At 52.7% G+C, this 18,258-nt stretch overlaps 1 protein-coding gene across 2 annotated transcripts in view; it reads right to left on the reverse strand.

Annotated features, from left to right (window-relative positions):
• Positions 1-18,258, reverse strand: part of Ryr1 (ryanodine receptor 1) — a 122,285-nt gene that overhangs the window by 54,355 nt on the left and 49,672 nt on the right. For both annotated transcript variants that reach the window (XM_050119297.1, XM_050119298.1), the window contains exons 38-63: positions 16,800-16,946; positions 15,553-15,826; positions 14,762-14,876; positions 14,542-14,674; positions 13,921-14,015; positions 12,871-13,006; positions 12,522-12,708; positions 12,330-12,438; positions 11,011-11,131; positions 10,747-10,916; positions 9,625-9,845; positions 9,441-9,531; positions 8,442-8,582; positions 7,917-8,080; positions 7,733-7,811; positions 7,476-7,565; positions 6,917-7,057; positions 6,481-6,555; positions 6,326-6,401; positions 5,939-6,062; positions 5,452-5,567; positions 4,737-4,804; positions 4,520-4,641; positions 3,846-3,895; positions 3,391-3,451; positions 2,938-3,176 (exon numbers count right to left, since the gene is read on the reverse strand). In XM_050119297.1, coding sequence (XP_049975254.1) covers positions 2,938-3,176; positions 3,391-3,451; positions 3,846-3,895; positions 4,520-4,641; positions 4,737-4,804; positions 5,452-5,567; positions 5,939-6,062; positions 6,326-6,401; positions 6,481-6,555; positions 6,917-7,057; positions 7,476-7,565; positions 7,733-7,811; positions 7,917-8,080; positions 8,442-8,582; positions 9,441-9,531; positions 9,625-9,845; positions 10,747-10,916; positions 11,011-11,131; positions 12,330-12,438; positions 12,522-12,708; positions 12,871-13,006; positions 13,921-14,015; positions 14,542-14,674; positions 14,762-14,876; positions 15,553-15,826; positions 16,800-16,946 — 3,345 coding nt within the window. The remainder of the gene's footprint in view (positions 1-2,937; positions 3,177-3,390; positions 3,452-3,845; positions 3,896-4,519; positions 4,642-4,736; positions 4,805-5,451; positions 5,568-5,938; positions 6,063-6,325; positions 6,402-6,480; positions 6,556-6,916; positions 7,058-7,475; positions 7,566-7,732; positions 7,812-7,916; positions 8,081-8,441; positions 8,583-9,440; positions 9,532-9,624; positions 9,846-10,746; positions 10,917-11,010; positions 11,132-12,329; positions 12,439-12,521; positions 12,709-12,870; positions 13,007-13,920; positions 14,016-14,541; positions 14,675-14,761; positions 14,877-15,552; positions 15,827-16,799; positions 16,947-18,258) is intronic.

The raw sequence follows: 18,258 nt of genomic DNA on the forward strand, positions 1-18,258 counted from the left end.
TAGGCAAGTGCTCTGCTACTAAACTACACCCAGTCCTCAAATGGATTAATATCTATCTATCTATCTATCTATCTATCTATCTATCTATCTATCTAGATATTTATTATGCACACAGTGCTCTGTCTGCATGTATGCCTGCATGACAGAACAGGGCACCAGATCTCACTACAGATTGTCGTGAGCCATCATGGAAGAGCAGCCAGTGTTCTTAACCTCTGAGCCATCTCTCCAGCCCTGGATTAATAAAAGAGGACACAAGCTGGCAGTGGTGGCGCACGCCTTTAATCCCAGCACCTGGGAGGCACAGGCAGGTGGATCTCTGTGGGTTCAAGGTCAGCCTGGTCTACAGAGTGAGTTCCAGGACAGCGAGGGCTACACAGAGAAACCCTTTCTTGGGGGAAAAGAAAGGAAGGAAGGAAGGAAGGAAGGAAGGAAGGAAGGAAGGAAGGAAGGAAGGAAGGAAGGAAGGAAGAATTGGAACTCACTATGTAGCCCTGACTGATCTAGAACTCACTACATAGATAAGGCTGGTCCTGAACTCACAGAGATCCACCTGCCTCTGCCTCCCAAGTACTGAGATCACAGGCCCAGCTCACCTTGGTTTCTGAGGAAAGGCCTCTCACTGACCCTGGAGCTCACATATTCCGCTGGTGTAGCCGGCCAGTGAGCCTCAGGGATTTCCTTGCCTGTCCTCCCAGCACTGAGACTGCAGGTACATGCCACTGCACGTGGTTTCTACGAGGATAAAGAGATCCAAACCCAGGTCCTCGTGCTTAAACAGCTCTCCCAACTGGATCATCTCCCCAACTTTGGGGAGTATGAATTTTTAAAACTTAAGGACATCTGAGTTCCATGGTGCATGCCTGTAATCTCAGCACTGGGAAGGTAGAGGTAGGAGGATCAAGGATGAAGGCCTGGGCTGGACATGGTGATACAGGCCTTTAATCCCAGGATTGGGGAAGCAGAGACAGGAGGATCTCTGTGAGTTTGAAGCCAGCCTGGTCTACAGAGCAAGTTCCAGGACAGCCAGAGCTACACACTGAAACCCTGTCTTGAAAAACCATGATAAAACCCAAACCATCAACCACACACACACAAAAAAAAAAACCCCACAAACAAACAAACAACAATAACAGAAACAAAACTGAGGGCCAGCAGGATGGTTCAGAAAGCAAATGTATCTTCTACCAAGCCTGACAACCTGAGTTTGATCCCAGAACCTACATGGTGGAGGAAGGTAACCAACTTCCTCAGATTTATTGTTCTGTGTCCTCCACTAATGTTGGCATGATTCTACCACACATATATACACAATAAAGAAATAAATGTTTTTTTTTTTTTAAAAACCCACCCCAAACTAGAAAAGATTCTAATTTCAAATAGAAAGTGAGTTCAGGCATAGCTGTACTATAGCCTACAGCCTCTAGTGCCCTATAATCCCTGAGTTCAGGCATAGCTGTACTATAGCCTACAGCCTCTAGTGCCCTACAATCCCTGAGTTCAGACACAGCTGTACTATAGCCTACAGCCTCTAGTGCCCTATAATTCCTGAGTTCAGGCATAGCTGTACTATAGCCTACAGCCTCTAATGCCCAACAATCCCTGCAGACCTCACCCTCACACACACCTCCCAACCCAGAAGCAGTAGCACCTACTCTGGTTTGAATGTAAAGTGTTTCCCTCAAAGGCTCACATGTTGCAGAATCAAGACAGTGCTGTGCAGATATGGAAGTCTGAGATCTGATTGGGCCATAAGGGGCTCTGATCTCACTACCAAGTCATGCTATTGGATTCATAACTGGACAGAGACGGTGGAAGGTGGGGCCGCATTGAAGGAAGTAGAACCTTGCAGACAGGCCTATGGAGACTATGCCTGTCCTTTATCTCAATGTCTCTCCCCGGTTCCCATGAGGTCAGCAGCTTGCTGCGTGTTCCTGCCACTATGATGCCACCAGTGAAGGGAGCCAAGTGACCAATTACTGAAACTTCTGAGCGTGTGAGTCCAATAGATCCGTCCTCCATCTGAATTGGTTCTTTTAGCTAGGCCGTCACAGTGAGAAACCCTGACTAAGGGATGCTTCTATACCATTCATCACAGGGCTGCAGCAACTCTCTGCTGCCTCTTCCTCTGCTTGGGAGGACGCCATGGTGAGGCATAGTGCACCATGAGGGAAAGACAGTGCTTTAGAGAAGGCAGAGCAATGAGACGGAGGGAACTTGAACTTCTGCTCTTAGGACTTTATGATCTACTTTGGGGACTGCTACATTCAAGAGAAAGAAACTTCTAGCTTCTTCGAGTTACAGTGATTAAGGGTCATTGGGTCTCTGGTGCAAGTGTATGTGCGGTGCTGGAGATGGAACCCAGCCCTCTGTGCATGCTAGGCAAGTGCTCTACAGCTGAGTCACAATCCTCACTGGGGGATCTTAGGCAGGGGCTCTACAGCTGAGCCACACCCCAGCCCCTCACTGGGGGATTCTAGGCAGGGGCTCTACCACTGAGCCATGCTTTTAGCCTTTCATTGTGCAGTTTAGGAGAGCTATTACTGAGTCTTGTTTCCAGCTCTTCACCGCTCAGTAACAGCCCAGTAATCCACTATTGAGTTACATGTCTTCAGCCCTTGTTTTCTTTTTGCTTTAGCCCAAGCTGGCCTAGAACTTCCTATATATAGCTCAGGCTGGCCTCAAACTTGCAGTCATCCCCCTGCTTCAGTGTCTTGAGTGCTGACATTGTTTACAGGTGTGCACCACCGCTGTGGCTTTTGAACTCACATCTCTGTGAATGCCTTCTGCTCTGCACACTTTATGGACTCTGTGCTTTGGCTATGGAAGAAAGCATACGCTCTAACACCTAGTGACCACCGCACGGCTCATGCCAGGCAGTGTCAGTCAAGCTGACGCCCCACCCCTGCCCTTGCCCTCAGTCTCAGGAGTCCTTACGGATGACATCGTCTCCGAACTGGTGCTGGGCGATGTGCTGGAAGAGGGTGGTGAGGACGGGCAGCAGGGCCACCGTGGTGTAGGTGAGGTTCTGGCCCACGCCCTTCACCTGGGTGCGCGCCTGGGACACCTTGCCTAGCCGCAGGTTCTCCACCATCTTTTCGATGTCCTCGGAGGCGCTCTCGAAGAAGGAGCGGAGTCCAGCCTTCACAATCTCGGGGCCTGACTTCATCACCGTTCTAGGAGGGGTGTGCAGAGCTGCAGAGGCAGAAGCAGAGGCCTCCCTCTCCTCCCTTCCCCCTCCTTTCCTCCTTCCTCCTTCCCCATCCTCCCATTCCTCTTCCTCTTCTGAGACGAAGTCTCACCATGACACCTAGGTTGGGTTTCAGAGAGTATAGGAGAACTGGGTTTGGGGGCATGATTCAAGTGTGTATGAGCGCCCCCAAGCCATACCTGGCGTCCAAAGAACGTGCCAATATGTGAAGACAGTTGACCACAGCTGGGGCATCCGTCCCTGGGAATGGAACACGGGCCAGGCTGAAGGAGGGGCCCCAAGCCAGCACGTCCTCACATTCATCACAACCCCCTCCTCTCTGACTCCACTTCTTGGCTAGGTTCATAGCTACCCCACCTAGGCTCCACAGTCCCCCGGGTGTCCTTCCCACCCCTGGCCCTGACTACCCTCCTTTCCTTCCTCCCTTCTAGCTCTGACCTCTCAGGGCTGTCCCTGTGTGGGACAGTGGCCTGCATGATTAACTTCCCCACCTCCAGGATGACCCAGTCCAGGTTCAGAGAAAACAATAAACATAAGAAGGAGGCTGAAGCTGGAGTTCTTTCTTCCAAGTGGACTTGGCGACAGAGGAAGCGAGGGAGACCTGGCCGAAAGGCTCAGACACAGGGCTACTTACCAAAGAGGGAGACTCGGTGGCGGACAAGAGCAGCAAGCTTACAGAAGAGGCTGAAGAAAGAGAAAGGAGCAGAAGGACAGGGGAAGAGGGAGTGAGGAGACCAACTAGATGAAAGATGGTGGTGACATGACCAGAGGAGACAGGAGCCAAAGGATGGGGAGGGGACAGAACAAAGGTGGCACGGCAGGCAGAATGAAGGATAAAGAGATAAGACCCAGCTTGGAAGTCACAGACAAGGACTGCAGGAGTGGCTCATTTGGAGAGTGAATCCCCCAGTGAGGGGCTGGGGCATGGCTCAGTGGTAGAGCCCCTGCCTAGAATCCCCCAGTGAGGGGCTGGGGTGTGGCTCAGTGGTAGAGCCCCTGCCTAGAATCCCCCAGTGAGGGGCTGGGGTGTGGCTGAGTGATAGACTGCTTACTTAGCCTATGTAAAGTTCAGTTCTCAGCACTGCAAGCAAGGAAAGAAAGGTCACAGCAATAACTGGGCCGTCGAGGTGACGGAGGCAAGGCTGTCGTAGTGATCAGTCTGTGTCGCGGGAGACCCTTTAGTCCCAGGAAAATCTGGACAGTTGGTCACTCTAGAGCATCCCAACGCGGAAACACCCACCAGAGCCCATATGAGTCAAGGTCAGGAATGAAAGGTTTGGGTAAGGTCAGAGGTAACAGGCAGCTCACCTGGTGATCATTTCCTTCTCCTTGTTGGAGGCATGGCCACCACTGCCCAGCACTTTGGCCGGTGTGGACAGGAAGTAGAGGCAGTGGTTGGTGAAGTACTGGTTGATCAAAGGGAGCAGAATCTAGACGGGAAAGGAAATGGGGTGAGTGGGCTGGGCGAGGAGTACAGAGACTCTTCCAGAACACAGTGCCTCCAGTTTCTGAGTCCACCTCTCACCTTGGCGAAGAATTTAATCTCCTGCTCATGTGGAGACTTCTCCACTCGTCCACTGCTGACCACAGCCTCTGTGGGAAGGGCAAGAAGGGGTCGTTGTGGGTTTAAGCAGAGGAAGGGACACCAGAGACAGAGTCAGGAAATGGTGGCAGATAAGTTCTCTCCCGGCTTTCTTTCATACCTGCCCCGGCCACAGTCAAACCAGAGGGCCTCTGACCACCTGGGTGAGGTCCCTCCTCAGAGCCGTCCTGTGGCTCTACCTTTGTCTGAAGGACAAGCTCTTGTCTCCCATCTACCCGCCAAGCCCACCGCACCTCACCCCATGTCCTAGCACTGTCCCCTCCAGATATCCAAATGCTCCCCTTTACCCCTTGGTAACTTGGCATAGATGCCAGTGTCCTCCATGTCTTCCTTGAATACGTTATTTAAATGGCACCTGGTTCCACACTACCCCCCCCACCCCAGTTCTCCAAATCCTCTTCCATGACAGTAGAGCCGACCTGGAACACACAGTTTAGTTAAGTGTGATTCTGTCTGACTCCAGAACAGGGATGCAGATGAAAAAGGTCTTTGTCTTCTCCCTGCTAATCAATCCATCCCCATCACATCCAAAGCAGAGTCTGGACCGTAACTGATGCTCAGTAAGCACTTTTGGGGAGAAGTCGATGACCTGGTGCCCTAGGGATGACGTAGAAAGTGGGGAGGGAATTCTTCCTACCCAGATGGGCGATGAACTCCTGGGAAATGTCCATCCAGCGCAACAGCTGCTGCAGGAAGCCAAAGGCAAATCGCTTCTCAATGGAAGACGTGTCCAATTCCATGTCCTTAAGGCCTCTGCATGGAGAGGCAGAGAGGGGTCAGCTCAGACAGAAACCCTGGTGGTCAGCCTGTGAATGCTGTCTTTCCTCCATGGCCTTTTCATCTCAGGTTGTTTTCAGAGTCTTGCTTCCCCAAACTCTCATCTCCTTGGCCTCACCCTTGTAGCCAAGTCTCCACCCAGAGGCCACTCTCTTTAGTGTCTTTACGGGCCTGACTACACTCGCCAGGCTCCGCCCCTGTAGGAGGGCCTCCTTTGTAGCCCTATTGTTCTCAGCCCCACCCCTTTGCTTCCTTACGGTCCCGCCTCCGTTCCCAAGCCCCGCCCCCAATCTCCTTCCTTCCAGCCTGCCTGTGGTGGCCTCTGCCCAGGTTCCCGGCTCACGTGCCTGGTGACTGCATAGCCATTCATCTGCAGAAACTTCAGCAACTCCTGGGCCTTCTCTCGGTCCCGTGCCTTCTCCTTAGCCGTGAGCGTGTCGTAGGGGACCAGCAAGGGATGGGACCCACCCCCTGGGGACAACAAAAGGTTAGAAGTCAAGGGTCGGGGAAGGCATGTTACTCTCACTGTGTTTCTTGCGGTTGCGTACCTGCACAACTAAAAAGGTGCTAGCAATGCCAACATCGCTTGCCGATGCTGGACTGTAGGGCGGTGGAGCAGAGTAACACCATGAAGCCCGGACTCGAACCCAGGCCCCGTGACCGCAGGACTTACGAGTGGGGGACCGGAGAGAAGGGAGAAGGGGCCAGAGGTGCAGAGAAATGGGTGTCCTCACCTTTGGCCTCCAGCTCTTGCTTCTTCTTTCGCCCCCATGTGTTGTGGTAATTTTCTGCCAGTTGTTCAGCCATGGCCTGGAAGTGGGACGCAGAAAGTCAAGGACCATATGCAGGTGGCCCCTGTCCTTTCCAAGTAGAGAGTTGGGGGCCTCACCTGCAGCTCCCGGGACAACGTAACCCCGCTGAGGTCTGGGGGCTGGGGGTTGTAGCCTTCTCGAGGGTCATATGTCTGAAAAGTCAAGAGGGGGAAGATCTTTGATGGATTAGTAGGAAGCCCAATCAGCTCTGACCCTGCCTCCAGAAGCCTCCCCTGCGCCAGTCCTTTTAGGCCCTGTCGCTAAGACACCCCCCTCTGATCTTCAGTTCCTCAGACCCGTGGCTGTCCATTTGGTGCGGAGATTTCTGCTCAGGCTGCCCCTTCTTACTCTACCTCCCCGCTGCCAGGCCGAATTGCAACCCCAGCCATCCAGCCACACCTTTTCATGACCCTTCGGCCGTTTGGCTCCACCCCTCCCGATCCCACCGCAGCAGATCCACCCTTCCCAGCCCCTCCCCTAGCTCAGACCTTCACTGCCTGCTAGCAGGCTCACCTGGGCAGTCTGGGATATCTTCCTTGTTTTCTTCTTCTCTGTCTTTTCCTCCTCACCCTCCCTGGCCTTCTCTACTGTCCACTCCCAGGCAATCATGGCCTTCAAGGACTCCTTGATGGGCCAGCGGTAAATCTCTTTGTCCTAGAGCAGACAGAGGAAGCAGAGTTGGGAGAATGGGACCAGAAGAAAAGCCTGGTTCAGTTTCCCTGGTCTCTACAGGCTCAAGGGGAAGAACCGCCCCCCCCCCACCAAGGGCTAAGAAGTAGGAAGTGGGGCAGTCAGGATTCGAACCCAGGACTCTAATCTTCTCTGTAAACAAGTGTCTCAAACACAGTCCTAGTACCCATTTTCCAAAAGCCTCAGAGAGGTCTCGCTACCAAGGACTCCTTCTAAGAAAAGGGGCGTGAGGGTGCTGGGGTCCTCCAGGGGAAGCAGCCAGTCTTGCGGGAAGGCAATCCATGAACAGACACCAATCTATGAAGTGCCTCACTCTTCCCCGGACCCCTAGATTTTGGAGTTCCATTCTGACCTCCGACCTCAGGTCCTAAGGTTTAGTCACCTTCTCTGAAAAGGTCTTGTAGGGTCTCAGCATGGGGTGGGTCTTGAGCTCTTCATCAGCGTTCTCCCCGTAGGACCAGTTGTTCTGGATCTAGAGGTGGAGGCAGGGTGAGAGGTGGGGGCAGCCTGCAGGGCTGAGGGCTCGCGGATAACAGCGAGGGGCCTAGGGATGGCTGTGGGTCCAAGACAACCCGGGGTCTCAGAGAAGACATGGGGCTTGGGAAAAGAAGGAAGGCAGAGGGGGACCCCGGGGTTTACCTTGTCGAAGGCCCATTTCTCGTGGGTGTACTCTGCAAACTTGTTAATGAAGGAGTCCAGCTTCTCTGGGATGATGACGCTGTAAGTAGAGATGGGACCACAGGCAGTGGGGTGGGGCTTTCGTCTCCTTCTGGAACCTTCCTTTGCCCAACCTAAGCCCGCACTGTCTGCCCCCAGGTCTCACTTGAGAGTCTCCACAGGCCGGGGATCAAAGTTGCCTTCAGCATCCACTGTGGCTTTTTTCTCCGTCTTGGACGAATAGGAGGCGTCTACGTAGTCAGGAGGCAGCGCCCCCGCAATGGCACACAGACAAGGCATGGCTATTCGGTAGAGCTCCTGGTCGTATTTCTGAGGGTGCCAGGGACGAAGGGGAGGATCATGCAGGCTTCCCTTCCCCCTAATGCTACAGCCCCAACCCACTCTCTTCTCTCAGAACCCACAAATCTGCCAGTCACTCTCCCTACAACCCAGGCCTCACTCTGTCCTGTTTTGTTTGTTTGTTTTAGACAAGATCTCATGGAGCCCAGGCTGTCCTTAAACTTGCTATATAACCCGAGCGACTTTGAATTCCTAGGCCTCCTGCTTCTCCCGACCCCTGGACACAGGTGTGTGCGACCCCATCCGACAGGGATTTCATTCCAGATCATCGAGCTTGAACCCCAACCTCCCCCCCCCACAGGCTCCTTTGAGACCCCATGGGTGCCCAGACCTTATGCGCCAGAGAGTCAAAGATGCCCCAGAAGAGCTTGCGTGTGAGGTGCAGCTCTTCCTCAGAGGTGACCCCGAAGTTGGCCCAGCCGGTGGGGAGGCAGTAGTACTTCCAGCAGCGCTCATAGTGGTTGGTGAGAAGCTGCGAGCAGAGACACAAAGGGAGGCATAAGCAGGTGGCAGGCGGCGAAGGCCCCAGGAGGCAGCGGGTGTCAGCGCTTGCAAATGAGATGCTAATAAGAGGAAGATGATATGCTCGTTAGAGAATGGGCCTGGATAGCTTATTATGTAGAGTTAGTGTTCTCAATGAGAGCCATGATGGGCATTAAACTACGGCTGCGGTTTGTCTGTTGTTTTCACAGAAATAGGCAAGCTAAGAGTCTCCTGGTAGAGTTGTGTGCACACTAATGGGATGATCTGTGCTTATGCAAATGAGTATGGCACATAGAAACATAGGCAGCGCCCCATGCAAATATATGGTAATCAAAAAGGCCTCCACTACCCAATATGCAACTTGGCGTTGGGGCTAATTTAGGCATCTTATGCAAGACAGTAACTTGGGGGGGGTAGCTCCTTATGCAAACTAGCATGCAAATGACGAAGTGGGAGAGACAGTATGCAAATATTCAGAATAGCTATGGTACTGTTTATTCAAATAAACGCAGTCATTTAAATACTGGAAGGCTGGTGGCCTGGGCATGTGAAGAAAATGCTAATCAGGGAAAATAGTGCGCCCATGAAGATATATGTTAATTGAGGCGGGGGCTGGCTTACTTAGTTAGGCAAATTAAGCGGTAATTAGGGAATGTTAGCGGTGCCAATGACGCACAGCGAATGTTATGGGAATCCTAGTCGGTAAATGAGGATGCTAATTGGTTTCCTCCGGGTTCGCTGTCCGCAAGCTAGCTGTGGTGGGCGCGGCTAATACGGACGAGCCCACTAATCCAGAGTCAGAGTGCGGGTGAGAAAAGATCAGGCTCCCGCTGAGGACCGCCCTCACCTTGAGTGGCATCTTGGCGAACTCGTTGAGGATGGGTACGTCGAACACCAGGCGTCGAAGCAGGTGCTGCAGCATGGACGGGCGGATGTACCTGAGGAGGACACGCCCAGAGGGGGCAGAGAGCTCATACGAGGCTCCGCCTCACGGCCCCGCCCACGCCGCACCCACCCGGACCCCGCCTCACCTGCAGAGTGCCATGAGGCAGTCCTCGATGACATCACGTTGTGCCTTGGTGAGCGAGCGGCCACGCGACAGGCGGTACACTGTGTGTAACATGGAGTCTACCATGATGGCGCGGTGCTCGGTGCCCGCAAAGAGGGGCGCGCACTTGGTGATGAGCGGCAGCACGGCCAGGCACAGGTAGCGGTTCAGCGCCAGCGCCATCTCCGTGGTGCTGAAAGTAGCCTGGGATACAGGGTGAGGTCATCAGGCCCGCGGCACACCTCTGGTGTTGCCTTGGGACCCAAATTTCTAATCAGCCATTCTCCTAACTCACTCACACTCCTCCAGATCTCTACCCACATCCTTATTACCTGGGCAATAAGTAATAAATCTCTCTCTGTCTCTCTCTCTCTGTCTCTCTCTCTCTCTCTCTCTGTCTCTCTCTCTCTGTCTCTCTCTCTCTCTCTCTCTCTCTCTCTCTCTCTCTCACACACACACACACACACACACACACACACACACCAGGAATAACTGATTACCGAAACTCATGACTCTGATTTAGCTGTTCTGTAATGTCGACCTTCTACAGGATTTCGTGTAGCCCAGGCTAGCCTGGAACTGCTGCTCATGCTGGCTCTACTTGCCAAGTGCTGGGATTACAGTCTGGGATTGCCCAGGCTTTTGATGTTGCTTTGGGTTTGTTGTTGTTGTTGTTGTTCTGAGACAGGGTCTCATTATGTAGTCCTGGCTGGCCTACAACTAGCTACATCCAGAACTTGCTACGTAGACCAGGCTGACCTGCCCCTGCCTACTGAGTGCTGGGATTAAAGGCGTGCATCACCATGCCCAACTCCACTTTGGTTTTTTAAGACAGAATTTGACTGTAGCCCAGGCAACTCACTGTCCTCTGGCCTCCATCCCTCTGGTACTAGATTAAAGGTGTGTGTCACTACACCCAGCAAATGCTTTCTCGTAACTGAAGGACTGGGGATTCCTACTCACTCTGCAGCAAACTGTTTTCCATGGGTTTTGTTTTCTATCACAAAGGTGCAGGTGAGATTGGGAAATGCAGGCCATTCCAGTTCCGTTGATGCTGTCCCTCAACCCGTCCTGTGTGGGTGACTAGCTAGGTGGGGCTGCTCACCGTGTCCAGTGAGGCGGCTGCCCTCATGTCAGGAAGGAACCCCACATCCAGCACATGGAGCAAGAAGTCCTGGTTCTCGATGCCATACACTCGGTCCAGGAAAAGCACCATGGATGCCTTGTGGTCAGGCACGAAGGAAGCAGACATCTTTGGCTGTACCAGTGCCCCATCTACGGGCAAGGAGGGTGGGGTGTTGTGAGCATGTGTTTCTCTCCCCTTGCTCCCTTCCAGCATCACTCCCTTGACATCTCCTGCCCCATCTACCTTTGCCCAGGGTGGGGATCTGCAGTGGGAGGCTGATGATGCCCACAAGGTCATCCAAGGGCACAAGGGACCGAAGGATGGCTCGGATCCTCAGGGCCTCACCCTTTCCGGCTTGGATCAGCTGGAGATGGTGGACAGAATGGGCAAAATATCAGACAGCTCTGACCCACGTGGGCACTGTTCTGTTCCAACCATTCTGACACGCTGACAGTAAAGCAAGCCTCCCTTTGTGTGTATGTGTTGTATGCATATGTGTGCACATGTACATGTGGAGGCACATGTGTATACACATGTATGTGCATTCGCATGTATGTGCTTGTGTATGCAAGTACGTGGGCTTGCTCCTATACCTCCAAGTGAAGATCCACGTTGATGCCAGGTGTCTTTCTTTCCCTATTGCTCTTCCCTTGTTTTTTGAGACCGGGTCTCACTGAACCGGAAGCTCATTGTTCCAGTTAACTTGGCTGTCCAGTGAGCCCTGGTGATGCCATTCTTCTGGCCATTGTTTCTTTTTTTGGAGGGAAGTGTTTTGTTTTGAGACAGGATCTCTCTGTTATATAGCCCCGGCTGCCCTGGAACTTGTTATGCAGGTCAGGCTGGGCTGTAACTCAGAGATCCACCTGCCTCTACCTCTTGAGTGTTAAGACTAAAGGCATGCACCCCCCCCCCATCCCTGGCTCTTTATTTTGGCTTATTAGGGGGTGCATATGCTATGGTGTGCATGTGAGGGTCAGAACACAATGAATGGGAGTAGGTTTTCTCCTTCTACCACACGAGTCCTGGTGACTGAAATCAGGTTAGTGGCAGGCACCTTTACACACTGAGCTAGTAGCCCCTTGTTTGGTTTTTGAGGCAAGGCCTCACACACCAAGTTGCTGTGTAGCCAAAGATGACCCTGAACTTCTGACCTTCTGGATATTACCTTCCCAGTCCTGGATGACTGGCCTGGTCCACCGCTCACAGCGGTGTTGAGACAGGGTCTTGTTATGTCGTGCAGGGTAGCCTCAAGCTCCCAGTACTCATGCCGTTACAGTGCTGTGACCATAGCGGGGTGTGACAGGTACCAGCGTGGCCCCATTCCCAGCTCAAGTCTCATTAATGACCATCTGTATGCACCTTTCCACCCCTCCCCCAGTCCTCTGAGTCTCCACTCCATTTCCTCCACTGGGATCAGGGCCTGAGGATGTCCTGGCCATGAGTGTGTGGGACCACACCCACAGCAAGCTCTATGAATGTTGCCTGTGGCCTGAAGGCTGAGGCTGAAGGCTGGCTACTCACACCCGAGCCTCTCCCAGCCCACCTGACCTCCCAGGGCTCACATGCATCTCAGGTGCACAGCGTCCCAGCAGGTCGATCAAGGCGGCATAGAAGGACATGATGGCATGTCCCAGGTGCACCCGGTTTTCCTCTGGAGGCTCCTCACCAAAGCTGTAGGGGAGAAGGTGGTGGTGGGAGGGGTCCAGGGACATGGTAGTGATGATAACCATACTGTGAAGGAGACAGGGACTCACTGCTCACGTCGCCGGTCCCTGCGGACACCTGGTCCATCCCGCGCAGGGTCCTCGGAGATGCGGATGGCCTCCTCTATGGCAGCCAGCAGCCCTGAGCCACCCTCGCCCCTCAGGGCAGGTCCGAAGCACTCGGGTTTTCGAATCAACAGCCGCACCACAACATTAGCGTTCTCTTCCACACTCTCACCTGGTGCCCAGAAAGGTCAAGAGAGCTCTTGAGGGGACGTCCACAGAACCCCAGAACCCACACACTTAGCGGGATCCCCTTGGGGAGGCCATAAGCTCAGGGTATGGATGTCATTAGAGCGAGGCTTTAGTCAGTGACCCCACACCTCCCACCTCGCCTCACCATTGACAAAGACGGCAAAGCGCAGGAAGTCCAGATAGCGTTCACCCCCACAGGGATTCCACCCGATGTCAGGATATCCTTTGGCCAGGAGCATGGCACAGCTTTGTAAGCCGCAGCCTGCCAGGTATGACACAACCTGCAATGCAGAGGGAGCTCAGCCCAAGATTACTCTCCTCCGTACGGTTCAGGCTTACTATCCCCGAGCTCCTCAGCCCCACACACCTCCAGGTCCTCAGCAAGCTAACCCTAGGCTTATCTGCCTCAGCTCCATCCGTTCTGTCCCCTTCCTGAGCATCCTTCACCCCCCAGGCCTCCCCATAAACACGAGTCAGGCTATTCTTCCATGCCCATCACCTGGGATAAGATGCAGCAGCCTTGCTACAGCCTCCAGGACCCCATGTGATGTCCATGACATCACCGTTCACCGCTCCACCTCCACTGCCTTTATCCCAGCCAGGGCGGCTCCAGGGACCCTGCATTGCCCCTGCCCCTGAGGTCTATCTGGCTGCCTAGATCATTCTGAGCTTTATTCAAATTTCACTTTCTCTAACCATCTCCCCAGCCCCTTTCTCTAAAACAAGGTCTATGAACCCCTGTCAGCCTGGAACTCACTCTGTGGACCAGGCTGGACTCAGACTCACAGAGGTCTACCTGCCTCTGCCTCTGAGTGCTGGGATTCTCTCTGACTTATAAATGCTTTTAAGGATGAACTCATTAGTGCGCCACAAAATCATAATTACGTAATCACTGAGCAGACTGAATGACAGAGGTCAGACAACGCCGTCTCTTTTCCGGGTCAATCAATTAGGGAGTGGAACAGATGACTTTAGTTGCTGAACCCACAGCCCCCTGGAGCCCCACTTGAACATGAAAGGCACCAAGGCCACCCAGCGGGGATGCGTAACCTATAGAACTGCTCCAAGCCCCTTTCATCAGCCGCTGCTGGTGGCCCTTCCATGTTAGTTTCCTCTGATAGGGCCCTGGAACGTCTAACGTCAGTCTGAATGGGGTGATCAGAGACAGGTATGGCTAGGCTTCCTCCCGCCACACCTTTTCCAGGTCTTGCTCTTGCAATGCCAAGGCCAGCTCGTTGTTGTCAATGACAGAAGCAGCTGCCACATCCAGGGGCGTGGAGCCCTGCATGCCTGTGGGGACCAAGAGTGATCAGAATGAATTTGGGGGATGTATCGCTGGGTTCCCACTCTTTTTCAAAGATGTATGCGCATCCTGTGTAGTGTGTGTGTGTTCAGGTAGACACAGAGGCCAGAAGAGGGCGCCAGATCCTTTGTGGCTGGAGTTACAGGTGGTTGTGAGTCAAATAATATGGTGCTGGTATCTGAACTCTGGTCCTCTGATAGAGCCATAAGTGCTCTTAACCCCTCCCCAGTCTTGCCGGCGCCACCTCCTCTGGGAAGCCCTTCCTCACAGCCCCCTTTCCACAATGGGCTAAGTTGGTCTGTGCTTTTCCCTCTGAGCTGATGGAGTCTGAGACTGAGCTTTATTCCCTGGCTGTTGTGTGAGCTGTGGGTCAGTCAGCGTTGTCTGTGTCAGTATCTTAATTGCTTTTTGGGGTGGGGGAGAGTAGGGGGTGAGATAGAGTCTCATGTAGCCCAGGCTGGCCTCAAACTTGTTATGTACTGAGAATCACTCTATGGCCTCTGGGTTTCTCACCCAGGCCAATGCCACTGTTCTCCAGCAGGTAGCTCAGGTGGTCAAACATGGAGCGCTGGTTCTGCCGGCTGATCCGGCAGAAGTAGCAGAGGAACCGGCAACAGCTTGTCACCATCTTGGGGAAGCGGATCTCCTGCAGGGGGTAGGAGGGAGGGCCAGCGGTGAGTGCCCACACTCTGTGTCCCCTCCCTGAGCTCCTGCCCCCATCCAGGCTCCTCACCTTCGACTCGCCACCCCCAAGGACGTTCACCATGACCTCCATGACGGTTTCGTGCATGCCCAGCGCTCTCATCAGGTTTGGGTGCTGGTAGAAGACTTTGTTATTCATGATGTTCCTGTGAGCAGACAGGGTGGGTGGGGTTAGCACAGCCTGGGGGTGGGCGGAGCACATCCAGGGAGAGCCACGGTCACCATGGTGATAAAAGTCTGCGCTCTCTATGTGCCTTTTGCAGATCCAAATTCATCCATCCTTTTTGGTTTGTTTTGTTTTAGTTAGGTTTTGAGACAATGTCTCGCTCTGGTACCTCAGGCTGGCCTAAACTATGTAGCCCAGGATGGCCTAAAGTTCACAGTCATCCTCCTGGATCCTGCCTCCCAAATGTGAGGTGACAGGTATGAGCCACCACCTAGCTCTTCACCATCCTCTTATCCACTCTGGGAGACCATCTCACCAGCCTAATTATTAATATTTATTATTATTATTGCAAAACAGGGTTTTACTATATATCCCAGGCTTGTGTAGCCCAAGATTGCCTGGAACTCAAGATCCTCCTGCCTCAGCTTCCTGAATGCCATCCCAAACTTGCTATCTTGTTACTATAAGCAGAAGTCCCCGAAGTCCCACGGTCACTCTGTTCAGGGTATTGCTGTTCCCTTTGTTACAGGAGAAGACTCTAAGCTCAGAAACAGCAAAGGTGCCAAGAGTCCCACAGTGAACAGGAGCTGTTAGGACAAAGCGACATTGCGGGAAGGAGGGCAGAGCACCCTCCAGCCGGCAGGGGGCGCACTCACCCGATGCTCTGGATCATGAGGTTTTCCTCCTGGGGACCCATCTGCACAATGAGCAGGGAGCGGATCTGACCCAGGCACTCCAGCAGGCTCATGGTGTCCTCCATCGAGGACGGCGAGATCGTGTAGGCCCTGGGCAAGGCGCGCAGCAGCTCACCGAGCCCATCGTATTGTCGGTGCAGGAGACTGAACATGGCACGAACCAGCTCAGGGCTCTGAATGAAGTCCTCCTGCGCCCAGCGCACCACCGTGTGGGACACCAGCTCCTGCAAAGACTCTGAGAAGAGGTTGGGGCACTAGGCTGTGGCTTTGAACCGGAAGAGAGGGAAGCCTTTCTCCGTCACTAACTGCCTTGTCTTCTACTTGCCACAAGCACATGGATCCAGATAAATTTTCTGCTGTCCAAGAATCAATCTCTTTCTCCCTCTCTTCCTCCCTCCCCATCTCTCCCACCCCTCCCTTATTCTTTTTTCCTCTCTCTCTCTCTCCCTCCCTCCCTTCCTCCCTCCGTCCCTCCTTCCTCTGGACTCTGCAGTCACCTGTACTCATGCACATAAACACACACACACCAAATAAACAATAAAAATGGGCAGGCTGTTGTGGCTCACATCTCTAATCCCAGCACTCAGCAGTCAGAGGCAGGAGGATTTCTATGAGTTTGAGCCCAGCCTAGTTTACAAAGTAAGATTTAAGTCTACATAATGACACCTTCTCTCTCTCTCCCAAAAAAGAAAAAAGAAAGAAAGAAAGAAAAAAGTAGGCTCAGACTCTCAGACTTCTACCAGTGTCAGAGAGTCTGTCTAGAGTGTGGCTGATAAACATGCACTGTGACACCAAACAAGGACCATGTGTTTCTAATTCCTCGGCATGATAATCATTTCACTATGAGAGAAAATGGAAACGAGGACCACAAGGAACCAGGAGCTGTCGCGGTGCTGGAGATGCCCCATCCCAGGCTAGATGCACCACTACTCCGGTAGGTGATACCACCACACAGTCAGCCGCAGCCTGCACACTTGGGCCACATCTCCAGTACCCGCTTCTTCCCCAACTCTTGCTCTCTTGTTTCCCTCCGTCCTTCCCTTCCTCTTCTCTCATCTCTGTCTCTATCTCTGTCTCTCTCTCATACACACACACACACACACACACACACACACACACACACACACACGTGTGTGCTTCAGAGGCAGTCTCCTGGAGCCTTGGGTTGCCCGCCCCACCCTGTCCCTGCCCTTGTCCCCAGTCCTCACGAGGCTTGTGCTCCTCAGCTGCCGGCTCCTCCTCGGGTTTCTCCTCTTTCTTCTTCACCAGCCGCACTTTCTCCAACAGGCTCATCAGGCGGCTACACAGCGTGGTCTCTTCCTCCGGTTCCTCCTCCTCTCCCTCCAGCTGGATTCCTGGAGGCCAGAAGGTATGAGATGTCCCTCAAGTGCTTGCATTTGTTCACTCCTTCCCCTCTCTCGCTCAGGCATATGCTCTGAGTTCATCCTCCTCCTCCATGTCCAAGTGTTTGCCCACTCAGTCAGTCTAGGAGGAACTTGCTATTTGTTTGTTGGGCTTGTTTGCTTTTTCTGAGGCAGTCTCACACACTCTAGGCTGACCTAGAATCCTGTTCTTTCTGCTTCCCCCTCCCTGGTGCTGGGAAGACAGATGCGTGCTGACCAGCCTGGTTCTGTTTATTTTCATTAGCTCGGAAAGTAATTGCTGGATTTTTGAGACAGAATAGTGTAGACCCAGGCTAGCCTCAAACTTGTAAGTGATCCTCCTGCTTCAGCTTCCTGAGCACCAGTGTACGCCACCATTCCCAGAAATGTCTGCCCTTTAATCAAGTCACCCAAATATGTTCAAAGGACAAAAGAGAAAGAAAAGAATGAAGAAAGTGTCAAAAGAATTTAAAGAAAGCATGCTGTCATGGAATACCCATCAGAGAATTTATCACCACTATTATTATTACAATTATTATTAATAATTAGTGTGTGTGTATTGAGACAGAATCTCATTATCCTAGAACTCACTCTGTAGACGAGGCTAGTCTAAGATTAGCAGACGTTGACCTGCCTTTGTCTCCTAAATGCTAGGATTATAGGCGTGTGCCACACATTGGGCTGAGTAGAAACAAGTAATAAGGAGGTAGATATTATAAAAAGAACCCCACAGATAAGTACAGAGCTGGGTTTGTGGTGCACACCAGTCATCCTAGCACCCAGGAAGTGGAAGCAGGAAGATCAGGACTTTAAGGTCATCATTGGCTACACGTCCATTTCAAGATCAGACTGTCCTACATGAGAACTTAACTTAAAAGAAAAATTAGTAACCACACATTTTCCGATAAAGTATATTTTAATTTAGAAAGGACTTTTTTCTTTTTTGAGACAGGGTTTCTCTGTGTAACAGCCCTGACTGTCCTGGAACTCGCTCTGTAGTCCAGTCTGACCTCAAATGTACAGAGATCCGCCTGCCTCTGCCTCCCGAGTGCTGGGATTAAAGGCATGCGCCACCACCACCCAGCTAGAAAGGAATTATTAAAAATCACTTGGAGAGGTGTGGATGTGAGTGGTAAGAGAAAGAAACTGTGATCTTGAAAGGGGGGTTCAGAGGGCAAGGGAGTGGCTCAGTGGGTAAAAACTCTCACTTCATAAGCCCCATGAGCTGGGTTCGGTCCCCGCAATCCTTATGAAGTTGGATGTCAGGGTGCACATCTATCATGGC

The sequence above is a fragment of the Alexandromys fortis genome, unplaced genomic scaffold, assembly GCF_014885135.2.
Source record: "Alexandromys fortis isolate MF-2015 unplaced genomic scaffold, M_Fortis_MF-2015_v1.1 scaffold_140, whole genome shotgun sequence".
NCBI classification, from domain to species: domain Eukaryota; kingdom Metazoa; phylum Chordata; class Mammalia; order Rodentia; family Cricetidae; genus Alexandromys; species Alexandromys fortis.